Below are 13,726 nucleotides of genomic sequence, written 5' to 3' on the forward strand. Positions count from 1 at the left end.
TAACCATATTAAAATTCTACAACTGAAATGTACAAATCTAAAATATTTATGAGATGAGCTTAATACCAAAATAGAAAAAGCAAACAAAAAGTCCATAAAGTTGAAGATCAAGTTTATCACACATAGCAAGCTTCTATATCAACAGACAGTTATCAAATCTGAAGAACAAAGGAAAAAGATTGACATAAACTCAAAAGAGGCTTAGGGATGTGTATATCAAAACCCCTAATATTCATGTCACTAGAGACCCAAAGTAAAGGGAGAGAGATATAACTGAGGCAAAAAATAGGAAAATAAGGGCCTAAAACGTCTCAAAATTGGTGATAATCACAAAGAAAAATACAATGAAATTGTAGGGGGAGCTAGAGAATATGTCTTGAAAGCAAGTACAAAAGTGTAGTACATTTTATTTAGCAAAGATTTAAATAACGATATATTTCTCATTCGAAACCATGGGTACCAGCAAACAATGGAAAAATATTTTGAAGTACTAAAAGAAAACAGTAGAATTCTACACAGAATTCTATATGCAGCAAAAATAACCTTGCGTGATGAAGGCCAGATAAAATTATATTCAGAGGGGCGCCCGGGTGGTCCAGATGAGTGTCTTGGTTTCAGCTCAGGTTATGATCTCAGGTCATGAGATGGAGCCCTGCTTCCGACTCCACGCTCAGCAGGGTGTCTGCTTGAGATTCTCTCTCCCTCTTTCTTTGACCCTCCCCCCACTCGCACTCTCTAAAATAAATAAATAAATAAATCTTTTTAAAAATTATATTCAGGAAAAATAATTTAAAAATTCATTTCCAAGAAAACTGCTCAACAACAAATGTGAATAGAGTTCTTCCAGAATGGAAGAAAAGAATAAAAGAAGTTATAACTATCTGGAAAAATGTAAACAGGGATTTTTCTTCCCTTAAATTCTTAAAATACATATAACAAGTGAAACTAAAAATTGTATCATTGTCTAGAGAGACTTGTGATATATTAGATGTAGTAACAAACAATGGCGGTTAAAGGGATAAATAGTTGAAATGGTTCTATATTGGGCGCCTGGGTGGCTCAGATGGTTAAGCGTCTGCCTTCGGCTCAGGTCATGATCCCAGGGTCCTGGATCGAGTCCCGCATTGGGCTCCCTGCTAGGTGGGGAGCCTGCTTCTCCCTCTGCCTCTGCCTCTCTCTCTCTCTCTCTCTGACTCTCATGAATAAATAAATAAAACATTTAAAAAAAAAAAAAGAAATGGTTCTATATTTTATTTGAAGAGGTAAAATATTAAAGTAGACTATGAAATCTCTGTGCAACTACTAAAAAAAATTTACGCAGAGAAAGATATAAAACCAAATAGATTAATTTTAAAAGAATACTAAAGGAATTCAAATACAAAGAACACAGGAAAAGAGAAAAGGAGGGAAAAAATTACACTGGGACAAATAAATAATAAAATGCTAGGTGAAAATAAAGCCTTATCAATAGTTACATTAGCCGTAAATAGTCTAAACACAATGAGAAGACTTAGTTTCTCAGGGTATATTTCAAAAAAAATAAAACTCTAAGAAAACAAATTTCTGTTGTTTGGGCAACCCAGTCTATGATATTTTGTTATGGAAGCTCACGTAGACTAATACAATGATGATTTGGGATTAGGGATGAAGGTAGCAGTGTTTAAAAGGGAGCAGAGAGATCTTTTCTTGCAGTGCAAATGAGTACTACTGTCCTAGGACCTAAAAATAACTCTGCTAAAGAATTCAGTCCTATAATACCTGTGTAACAGCACTAACCATACAAAATACTAACCTGATTTGCCTGATCTGTCTTTACAAATTAAATAGTAACACATCCTCTATAATTAAAATTTCTTCAAAAAACATAACACATGAAATTAATGGGTCTTATACCTTAATTCATTTATAATATATGATCCAGTAGTATGTCCCATATTTAAGAATCTTCTATCACTTCCAAACTAAACTCTTATAATTTAAATATACTTAAATCCCTGATATACAGCTCTTACCGTAATCCATTCCTTTGGTCAAAAGCAGGAATCATAGAGTTAGGATGTTCTGACATTAATGCAACAAGAAGTTGTAGGACATCCATTAGATTGTCATCCTAAAATCAAAATAGAAATTTTTTTAAATATGGAAAAAAGAACTTTTTGAACACTGAATACTTCCGAAATGAAAAAAAATTGTAACTTAAAATAATAAATAGACATATGAGCAATATATAGTTTTTAACAAGCTCGTTCTTTACACACACATATTCATCTGTTTAACTCGAAATACACATCACCAAATAGTCAAATGTCTTAATCAAAGAAACATAATCCTTCTTATAGTATAGAGTATCAAGATTTCCTGAAACATATCCTATAGATCTACTACATCTAACGTAACAGGTTTTTTTTAGACAGAGGTTTATACATCAAGAAATTGAGGAAAGGGGAAACTAAGTTTTCTTTTTTTATAGCAAAACATATCAAAGCCTTTCATAAGGTAATCAATGTTGGCAATCTGATGGCAGTGTTGGGAGACAACGTATGTATCATTTCCCAATTTATTTATTTATTTTTTTTAAAGATTTTATTTGCAAAATAAAATGGCCAGGATGCCCTGGTACAGAGGAGATGGTCCATGGTACGTGACCAAGCTCATGGCCTTTGGGCTGCTGTTTTGTTTTGTTTTCTATTTTGTTTAAGTTGTAATTAAAAGGCTTTTTTAGGTGTTTCCAAAGGGAAAACTTCTATTTCACTGGTACAAGTGAGGGCTTAGGTATGGACAAGTGGAAATATTGTTGAAACTACAAAATCCTTTTAAAATAGTGCTATGGATGAAGGCTCCCAAGTTTATTAATTTTTTTCTTACAAGCTATTCTCTCAAATAAAAAAAAAATTACTGTGACTAAGAAATAATTTGCTGAGTACTTCAGTGTGTACCACTGTAGCAGATAAGAGCTTGGTACTTGTCGGTCTCGTCACCCACATTCCGTACCAGCGGTAGGAAAGACATTCTTAACTTTTTATCAAAACACAAGCCTTTTCATAAAATACCAACTGGCTTTGTAGATTAGAGAAATTTCATGTGACATCTTGCCTTTTTATTTTTTCATTTGAAAACTACCACAAGTCACAGAATATATGAGTGGTCCTTCCTAATTTTGTTCTTACTTAAACTTGATGGAGAAAGGAAAATAAAATGAAGTTGCAGTAACCGATTATTGCCATCTTTATATTTTCTTGAAGAAACCTATGCATTTTCAAGATGAAACTAAAGCGTATGATGTTCCATGAGACATCAGGGTGGATTACTGTTCACTGAATTAATTCCCTGTATAATGTGCTCTTTTATTACTCTGAACACCTTGGTAGCTGTCACTTCTTCAGAAAGACAGCCTCCCTCAGAGTAGTCCTTGCTTCTGGCTGTTAGAGCGTGTGTGTGAGAATTTCCATGGCACCCGTGATCTTGGCATTGTAAATTCAGTATCCCAGGACTTGAACCTTTATGCTACATTTTTGAAGATTTTTTAATAATGTTCATCAGTAAAAAATATTTTTGATCTAAATATAGGCTCAGTGTATCTGTTAGATAGTGTTTTGTCTCGTTCGTTTCACGTTTTTGTCTAGGCAAGGAACGTTAAGATTTCAAAAAAAAAAAGATTTCAAATAAAATTTCGAACCAAAAACATTTATAATGCAGTTCTGCTTTTTCTATTACTTTTTATACTCTACCTTCAAAGTGTCAGGCTGAAAGAGTTTATTTTGGTGGTCAAAAAATAAAATATGCTTCCACTCATGTAACTATTTTAAATATCCGGAAGTAAAATAATGAAAGACACACGAATCGCTCCCTTTAATGTTGATCTCAAACGGTGGGCAGACACTTGGTCTGTGAGACAGGTTGATCTTTCATTGTTAGGACGTTAGCTTGTAAAGGTATTCTCGAAAATGTTTTTTCTGATTAGAATTAATTTTTGAAAATGCAGGAAGCTCGTTATTCCTTGTAAGTATTCAGGCTGCCTTTTTTTATGCAGTTGTGGAAAGAATGTAAAATGTTTTAATATATTCTTTATTAATCTGAGAACTTGCTATTTCTTCACGTGGGAGAGGGAAAGAGGAACACCCTAAAACATCTTTTTCTCAAAGTCAGCAGTGGAGGTTACAAATAGTGTGCATTTTTTATAGTAATTGCAGCCATGTCTGCAGGCTGGCAGGCATGGCATACTCAATGGCAAGCGTTGGGCATGGGCTCCGGCACGGCAGTGGCTAAAACGGCGTATGAGATGGTCCTGGCTGAGGACAACTTCTCCACCATCGTGGCTGCAGTGGAGGAGGGGCGGACCATCTACAACAATATGAAGCAATTTATCCGCTACCTCATCTCGTCGAATGTGGGGGAAGTTGTCTGTATCTTCCTGACAGCAGCCCTTGGATTTCCTGAGGCTTTAATTCCTGCCCAGCTGCTCTGGGTCAATCTGGTGACAGACAGCCTGCCCGCCACTGCCCTGGGGTTCAACCCTCCCGATCTGGACATCATGAATAAACCACCCCGGAACCCGAAGGAACCCCTGATCAGCGGAGGGCTCTTTTTCTGTTATCTGGCCATTGGCTATTACGTTGGCGCTGCTACCGTAAGTGCTGCTGCATGGTGACTCATTTGCTGGCCTCATCCGGCACCAAAGGACTCATACAGGTGAGAAGCCCTATGAGTGTAATCAGTGTGGCAAAGCTTTCAGGGATAGCTCCTGTCTCACCAAGCAACAGAGAATTCACACAAAGGAGACCCCATTTGGGGTGCCCCATTTGGGGACTCATTTGGGTGTTGAGTTTGATAAGTTCTTTATAGATTTTGGATACTAGCCCTTTATCTGATAGGTCATTTGCAAATATCTTCTCCCATTCTGTCGGTTGTCTTTTGGTTTTGTTGACTGTTTCTTTTGCTGTGCAAAAGCTTTTTATCTTTTTTTTTTTAATTTTTTTATTCTTATGTTAATCCCCATACATTACAACATTAGTTTTAGATGACGTGTTCCATGATTCATTGTTTGTGCACAACACCCAGTGCTCCATGCAGAATGTGCCCTCCTCAATACCCACCACCAGGCTAACCCATCCTCCCACCCCCCTCCCCTCTAGAACCCTGTTTGTTTTTCAGAGTCCATCGTCTCTCATGGTTCGTCTACCCCTCCGATTTCCCCCGCTTCATTCTTCCCCTCCCGCTACCTTCTTCTTCTTTTTTTTTCTTAACATATATTGCATTATTTGTTTCAGAGGTACAGATCTGAGATTCAACAGTCTTGCACAATTCACAGCGCTTACCAGAGCACATATCCTCCCCAGTGTCTATCACCCAGTCCCCCCATCCCTCCCACCCCACCCCCCACTCCAGCAACCCTCCGTTTGTTTCCTGCGATTAAGAATTCCTCATATCAGTGAGATCATATGATACATGTCTTTCTCTGTTTGACTTATTTCACTCAACATAATACCCTCCAGTTCCATCCACGTCGTTGCAAATGGCAAGATCTCATTCCTTTCGATGGCTGCATAATATTCCATTGTATATATATACCACATCTTCTTTATCCATTCATCTGTCGATGGACATCTTGGCTCTTTCCACAGTTTGGCTATTGTGGACATTGCTGCTATAAACATCGGGGTGCACGTACCCCTTCGGATCCCTACTTTTGTATCTTTGGGGTAAATACCCAGTAGTGCAATTGCTGGATCATATGGTAGCTCTATTTTCAACTTTTTGAGGAACCTCCATACAGTTTTCCAGAGTGGCTGCACCAGTTTGCATTCCCACCAACAGTGGAGGAGGGTTCCCCTTTCTCCGCATCCCCGCCAACATCTGTCGTTTCCTGACTTGTTAATTTTAGCCATTCTGACTGGTGTGAGGTGGTATCTCATTGAGGTTTTGATTTGGATTTCCCTGATGCCGAGAGATATTGAGCACTTCTTCATGTGTCTGTTGGCCATTTGGATGTCTTCTTTGGAAAAATGTCTGTTCATGTCTTCTGCCCATTTCTTGATTGGATTCTTTGTTCTTTGGGTGTTGAGTTTGATGAGTTCTTTATAGATTTTGGATACTAGCCCTTTATCTGATATGTCATTTGCAAATATCTTCTCCCATTCTGTCGGTTGTCTTTTGGTTTTGTTAACTGTTTCCTTTGCTGTGCAAAAGCTTTTTATCTTGATGAAGTCCCAATAGTTCATTTTTGCCCTTGCTTCCCTTGTCTTTGGCGATGTTTCTAGGAAGAAGTTGCTGCAGCTGAGGTCGAAGAGGTTGCTGCCTGTGTTCTCCTTTAGGAAGTTGATGGACTCCTATTTCACATTGAGGTCTTTCAACCATTTGGAGTCTATTTTTGTGTGTGGTATAAGGAAATGATCCAGTTTCATTCTTCTGCATGTGGCTGTCCAATTTTCCCAACACCATTTGTTGAAGAGATTGTCTTTTTTCCATTGGACATTCTCCTGCTTTGTCGAAGATTAGTTGACCATAGAGTTGAGGGTCCATTTCTGGGATTTCTATTCTGTTCCACTGATCTATGTGTCTGTTTTTGTGCCAGTACCATACTGTCTGGATGATGACAGCTTTGTAGTAGAGCTGGAAGTCTGGAATTGTGAGGCCGCCAGCTTTGCTTTTCTTTTTCAACACTTCTCTGGCTATTCAGGGTCTTTTCTGGTTCCACACAAATTTTAGGATTATTTGTTCCATTTCTTTGAAAAAAGTGGATGGTATTTTGATGGAGATTGCATTGAATGTGTAGATTGCTCTAGGTAGCATTGACATCTTCACAATATTTGTTCTTCCAATCCACGAGCATGGCACGTTTTTCCATTTCTTTTTGTCTTCCTCAATTTCTTTCATGATTATTTTATAGTTTTCTGAGTACAGGTTCATTGCCTCTTTGGTTAGATTTATTCCTAAGCATCTTACAGTTTTGGGTGCAATTGTAAATGGGATCGACTCCTTAATTTCTCTTTCTTCTGTCTTGTTGATGTATAGGAATGCCATGGATTTCTTTGCATTGATTTTATATCCTGCCACTTTACTGAATTCCTGTATGAGTTCTAGCAGTTTTGGGGTGGAGTCTTTTGGGTTTTCCACATAAAGTATCATATCATCTACAAAGAGTGAGAGTTTGACTTCTTCTTTGCTGATTCGGATGTCTTTTATTTCTTTTTGTTGTCTGATTGCTGTGGCTAGGACTTCTAATACTATGTTGAATAGCAGTGGTGATAGTGGACATCCCTGCTGCGTTCCTGACCTTAGGGGGAAAGCTCTCAGACCTTCTTTATGTAAAACTATCAGTCAAGACCAAAACATATCAGTAAAGTTAGTGTCTGTGCTACAGACCCAGATCACCAGGGGTATTATAAGCAGCACAAACGGCCAGGAAATCCCATCGGGGCATGCCGAGAACGAGCAGGATTTGGTGGCAGGCTGCACACACTCTTTACCAGGTTTCAGGTAGTTGCAGGCCACAAACTTGAGTGTCTCGTCCATTAGAATCACAGGCAAGGAGATTTTCAGCACCATCAGCCACTGGGTCAAATTCAGCGGTGTGATCTGGAAAATAAGTGGCAAAGGTTCCACATAGAGGATGAGGAAGTGGAGCGACATGGACAGACAAATGGAGCCCACGAGCCAGATGTTCTCCCAGAGGGGCATCCTCAGCAGGGACTGGTTTTCAGATAAGCTGTTGAGGGCGTTATACATCTCTCTATGGTTACTAGAACAGACAGCGCCATTGTCATCGGGTATGGGGACTCAAAGATTGCACAATCCACTCCTTCAAAGTCCGGGTTGTCATCTTTACACTGTAGGAAGTGGCTCAGCTGGTAGAAGGACCCTTCTGCTTCTGAAGGTTTCAGCATTTAATGAGAACTACATCAGAGGATATAGGACAAGGCAACTCACTCAGGATTAAATAGGAGAAATGTAGAATCAATTCCTGATGGACTGTCCTTGGTAATAATGCTTTTTTCATCATACCAGCCCTTCTAAATCCTGAATTTGTATTTGAGCCAGTGTTAGAAAATCATGTATTCCACCTGAACGACTTTAGGTCAGGGAATGGGAAGTATGATTCATATCCTATTCCTGAAGCTTCTCAGAGCCTCACTCCTCAAAACAAGAGATCAAGATGCTTTTCATATTTATTTAAAAAGGAAAAAAACCCAGAATGGATTAAAAAAAAAAAAAAATCAACAAGGACACAAGTGCCCTGACACAGGACAGAAGAGAGCTAGAAAAATATGCCTTAGGAAAGTTACGGAGCCCTATTACCTTATTTTAAAACTGTACCTAACAGCTATTTTTCCATTGATCTAGCTACTCCTGCCCTACCTCACAATATGGCACAGCAAGGCCTCAGTTGAAGAATCCCTTATACGTACAGGCTGGTATAGTACTTCTCAATTAACTAGAATAGAATCCCATCCCCATATGATCTCATTCCAGGTCTATGGCTGACTACCTTCATTATTATGTTTAGAGATGGTTTCACCTCTTGAAAATATGGCTACTAAAGCACAAAACATTGTTTTAATAATGATCAATAAATCATCTTCCCCCCCTGCCCTTTACATGCAGCTGAAAAGTGACTGACAGAGTACTATGAACTTTGTATGGTTGAAATTCTCATTAAATGATCATTACCTAATTGTCACTAAATTTACATATTAAGGAATTTATATACAGAATACCGTAAAAACAGAGTAAAAGACTGAAGTTTGCCCATTTCTGCTCAGGAAGTCCCTTCACTCCCAAGCATGATATTTCAACTCCAAAGTTTATTGTTATTACTGTTTTTCCTCCTTTTGATCTTCCTTTTGTTCCCCAGTGCCAGAACTTCCAGAGCCTTCTCGCTCAGATGCCATCTTTTTGTATGCCATTTCAAAGAGCTTCAGTGATGCTTGCTGAAGGGAAGATGCTGCCTGCCTTATGTTTTCTCCTGTTTCACTGTCTTTTCGAGCCAGAAGTTCCCTCATTTTGGAAATCTCTTCTTTTAGCTTGTTGCATTCATCAGCAGGCAATTGGTCCTTAAATTCTTCCATTTTTGTTTCTGTGTCATGAATGATTCCTTCAGCCATATTAACAGCTTCAACTCATTCCTTCTTTCACCAGTCTTCTTCAGCCTACTTTTCTGCATTTTTATGCATGCCATGTGCATGTGGCCCAGGCCATTTTTAACACATGCATGGCATGGCATGGTATGGTATGGCATGCCAGAGCATGGCCATGGTACATGGTCTGGGACCATGCCAGATGGTCCTGGGTACCAAGGACATATATTATCTGTTGACAGTATTGAAGATAGAGATTATCAGTAAATGTTTACGAGGCAACATACTACTGTATGTAGTATAACTTGATAATACTGACAGAACAGCACAGAAGCATATATGAGTTCTGAAATCCAAGACAATCCTACGCAGCCTTGGTTGAATATTCCAGTATGTATGCATATTTAGAACCAACTTGGCAATACTGACTCAAAAAGGACAAGGGAAGAAGCTATCAAGAGCTAGTTTTCTCTATTGCCCTGTCTGTAAGTTTCTGTTCACTGCTTTGGAACTGCAACTATTTGAACATCTAATTTTCAGTAAGCTAAGCAGATCATCTAGAGCTCGGGCACTGAGGCTTGGGAAAAGGTTTATTTGAAAGACCTAAAAGATTTCTGAATTAACCGATTAAGAGAAAAGGGAAGATCACCATGATTTCCAGTTTCTCTTTTTTAAAGTACTTCAGTCCCATAGGGAGTTAGAGTAAATAAAAAACAAAATCATATACAATAACATTACCAGGAAGTTCAGTTGAAAAATCTTCAACTATTATATTGGGTAAAGGAAATCAACAAATAAAATACCCTAATCAAGAGGAAAAAGAAAGCACAATCATTAGGTTTGAGTCAAATATGATCCAAACAAGAAATTTAATCCACTCTTCTACCTCAATTAAGAGCGATAGGTCAAAACAGTATCTCCCATCTACTGATGATTTAAAAAGACATTTATTTCACACTATAACAGATACTTATTAAAACACAAGGCATGAACTATAAACAAAAATGAAATTAACATTTGAAATGCTGTGCTTTACATGAAATTACATCAATTCTAAATTTTACTTACTTAACAAATACTTAATCCAATTACTTAATTAGATTACGTTGGCGTGTATTACATTCTCCCAGGGCAAAATAATAAAGAAAAAAAACCCAAACATTTCACTATTTTTCAACCTTTGTTATGTGGTTGAACATAATTACAAATCCCATTATAAATAAGTTGTTTGACTTAAAAGTATTTGAACATGCAAAATCAATTGGAAGATTGTTTTATGAATTTAAAAATCTAATCATTTTTAGTCATTTTCATAACCTATTTTCCCATATGTTACACAGGTTCCTAGAGATACAATGAAGGTATTCTTTGGCATACTCTCTTTTTTTTTTTTTAAGATTTTATTTATTTATTTGACAGAGAGAGAGAGATAGCGAGACAGGGAACACAAGCAGGGCGAGTGGGACAGGGAGAAGCAGGCTTCCTGCCGAGCAGGGAGCCCGATGCGGGGCTCAATCCCAGGACCCTGAGATCATGACCTGAGCCGAAGGCAGTCGCTTAACAAACTGAGCCACCTAGGCGCCCCCTTTTTGGCATACTTTCTTATTAATTCAATGAGATCCAATTTCAAAACTTTTTAAAACTTTTCATGATTATTCTCAGAGCTTCTTGTGGTAATAAAAGGTATTTAAATGAAAGTTGCTAAGATTTAGTTCCTAGGTACATTGACTCTCCATTATAGTTATATTAATGAAAGATCACTTTAACTTTTTTATTTTAAAAACAAAGACCATGGGGCGCCTGGGTGGCTCAGTCGTTGGGCGTCTGCCTTTGGCTCAGGTCATGATCCCAGGGTCCTGGGATCGAGTCCCACATCAGGCTCCCTGCTCGGCGGGAAGCCTGCTTCTCCCTCTCCCCCTCCCCTGCTTGTGTTCCTGCTCTCGCTGTCTCTCTCTCTCTCTGTCAAATAAATAAATAAATAAAATCTTAAAAAAAAAAAAAGATCATAATGCAGCTTCAAAAAATAAAATCTCAAAATATAAATTTCAAATGTTACCTCATGCATAGTGAGTAGGTAATTAAGAATGGCCTGCAGTTCATCTTCCTTTACTCCAGAATCCTTTAAAAACATAACATAAGTGTCTTAAAGTATCTTATACATGCATTTTAAAAAGTTGTTTTTAAAGGTAATTAATACACTTAATGTTTATCAACCTGGTCAACTGCTATATATACAAAGATACTATAATATAGAATCTAAATTTAAAACATGTATTAAGGGAAACACTAAAGATACTCAATAATCAAGACTGTGTAGAAGAAGTCAAAGAAATGATATCAAGTATCCTGTTTTCAGAACCATATATGACAGGCTGTCTAATAAAGCTATAGAATCCTGAAGTAAGAAAACCAATAATTCGTCATAAAAGAGTACTATTCACACCTATCACTCCACCAAATACAGAAGACAGCTTTTCTATTTCTTTTTTCTATTAAATTTGGAGAGTAAATGAACAGCTTCTAAAATTACCAGTTACAAGGTCAGGTACTAAAAATTGAGTAGTATTGTTCCCTGAGGAAAACACTGCATTTTTAAATATGAACTCAGTATGTAAATTTTCAACCTATCCTATCAATTTATTAATGATAACACAAAGCTGCAATGAGAAAAGAGCAATAAGAAAGAGAATTAGGACACAAAAAGACACAGAAAAAAATTTAAAAACACAAAAATCAAGTTATAAGTTTTTTTGTAAATAGAAATAAGGTATCTGAGTCTAAAAGATACACTAAAAGTTTGGCCCACTTAACATAATATCAAATTCTAAAAAATAAGAAAATGACATAGGAAAATAATAAAATATTAAAATAAATATATTTAAAAATATTAAAAATAAAATACATTTATACATTGCTCTCTTATAAAACCAAAAAAACCTTCCTTAAAAATAATAAATTTTACTTTACCTACAACAGAATAAGATGGGACAAATGTAATAATTTCTAAAGGCTGATACATCTTTCTGGTACCTTTATACACAGTAATTTTTTCTCAAAATCTGAATGTCAGGTACAAGAGGCCCACTAAAAATGAAACCTCCTTGAAGAGTCTTGTTGTCTACTGTATCACTACTCCCAAGAATAATACCTAGTACTTAAGAGAAACTCAGTAAATATTTACTGAATGAAAGAATGAATCCATTTGAACCCCTAGAGAAATTCATATAACATATATTACAATTATCAATCTCCAATTCTGCAATGATGTACATCCATGTGTGCAATAAAGAACAAAAAACAGAATCAAGTATCTTTCAGAGTATTTTCCAATGTGTAACCCTAATAACCCTACAAAGAGTAAATAAACCCAAGATTGTATCTTATGTGAAATTATAAGTTAAAATACAGAATATGCTAAAGGAGAAGTAGTATAAACTCACCTTCATCACTAACTGCTTAATGAACATCAACAAGAATGCTCGTAGAGAAAGTATTTCTTTTTGATTAGGTCGTGGTCCATCTTTGAAAAAAATAATACACACACACACTTAATGTTTCAAAGACCTCAAAGCAAAGTATAAAGCTGTCTTTCCTACTAGTTTTTTCCATATATTTATGAGAAACATAAAAGTGAGTCACCTAAAGAGACATATGCCTCAACATTATCATTTAGAATTGAAAGGAAGATAAAGAATTTCGCAGATGAGCAAAAACTAAAGAAGTTATTCACCACTAAACATGCTTTACAAGAAATATTAAAGAGAATTCTTCAGGCAAAAAAAAAAGAAAAGGCTGTAACTAGAAATAATAAAGGAAAGAAAAAAATCACACCGGTAAAGGCAAACATATAGTAAAAGTAGGGGATCACTCACTTGGAAAGCAAGTATAAAGACTGAAAGACAAAAGTAATAAAATCAACTATATCTACAATAATTAAGGAATATACTAAATAAAAAGTTTAAAATATGATATCAAAAATATAAAACATTGGGAGATGAGAGTAAAAACGTAGTACTTTTAGAATGCATTTGAACTTAAGGAATCACCAACTTAAAATGGGCTTCTACATACATAGGTTGTTAGATATGAAGCTCATGGTAACCACAAAGAAAAACCTCTAATAGGTACACAAGAAACAAAAAGGAATCCAAACAGAACAATAAACAAAATCATCAAATCACAAGGAAAGAGAGCAAGAAAAGAAACAGAGAAGAACTATAAAAGTAACAGAAGACAATTAACAAAATAGTAATAAATAAATATGTACCTGTCAGTAACAACTTCGAATGTAAATGAGTAAAAAAACAAACCAAAACCCTCTATCTGCTGCCAACAAGAGACTCACTCTCTATAGGCACACACAGACTAAAAGTGAAGTGATAGGAAAAGATACACCATGCAAATAGAAATGAAAAGACAGCTGAGCTGGCAATACTTTTATCAGACAAAGTAGACTTTTTAAAAAAGTATAACAAAAGACAAATGCATTACATAATGATAAAGGGATTAAACCAACAAGAAGGTATAACACTTGTAAATATTTATGTGCCCAACACTGGAGCACCTAAATATATAAAACAAATATTACCAGACAAAAACGAGAACCTGAGAGTAATACAATAATAGTAGGGGATTTTAACACACCCCTTACA

The 13,726-nt window shown here is 36.5% G+C and overlaps 1 protein-coding gene across 5 annotated transcripts in view; it reads right to left on the reverse strand.

Moving 5' to 3' along the window:
• The window catches only part of LRBA (LPS responsive beige-like anchor protein), an 841,444-nt gene that overhangs the window by 620,650 nt on the left and 207,068 nt on the right, over window positions 1–13,726 (reverse strand). For 4 of the 5 annotated variants that reach the window (XM_064585149.1, XM_064585150.1, XM_064585151.1 and 1 more), the window contains 3 exons: window positions 12,515–12,594; window positions 11,131–11,193; window positions 2,013–2,110 (listed from right to left, as the gene is read on the reverse strand). In XM_064585149.1, coding sequence (XP_064441219.1) covers window positions 2,013–2,110; window positions 11,131–11,193; window positions 12,515–12,594 — 241 coding nt within the window. The remainder of the gene's footprint in view (window positions 1–2,012; window positions 2,111–11,130; window positions 11,194–12,514; window positions 12,595–13,726) is intronic. The other variant, XM_064585152.1, reaches the window with a different exon arrangement.

This window comes from Mirounga angustirostris, unplaced genomic scaffold (genome assembly GCF_029215605.1).
Source record: "Mirounga angustirostris isolate CCGP_5_RB_7025 unplaced genomic scaffold, mMirAng1.0.hap1 SCAF_2, whole genome shotgun sequence".
Classification (NCBI taxonomy): Eukaryota; Metazoa; Chordata; class Mammalia; order Carnivora; family Phocidae; genus Mirounga; species Mirounga angustirostris.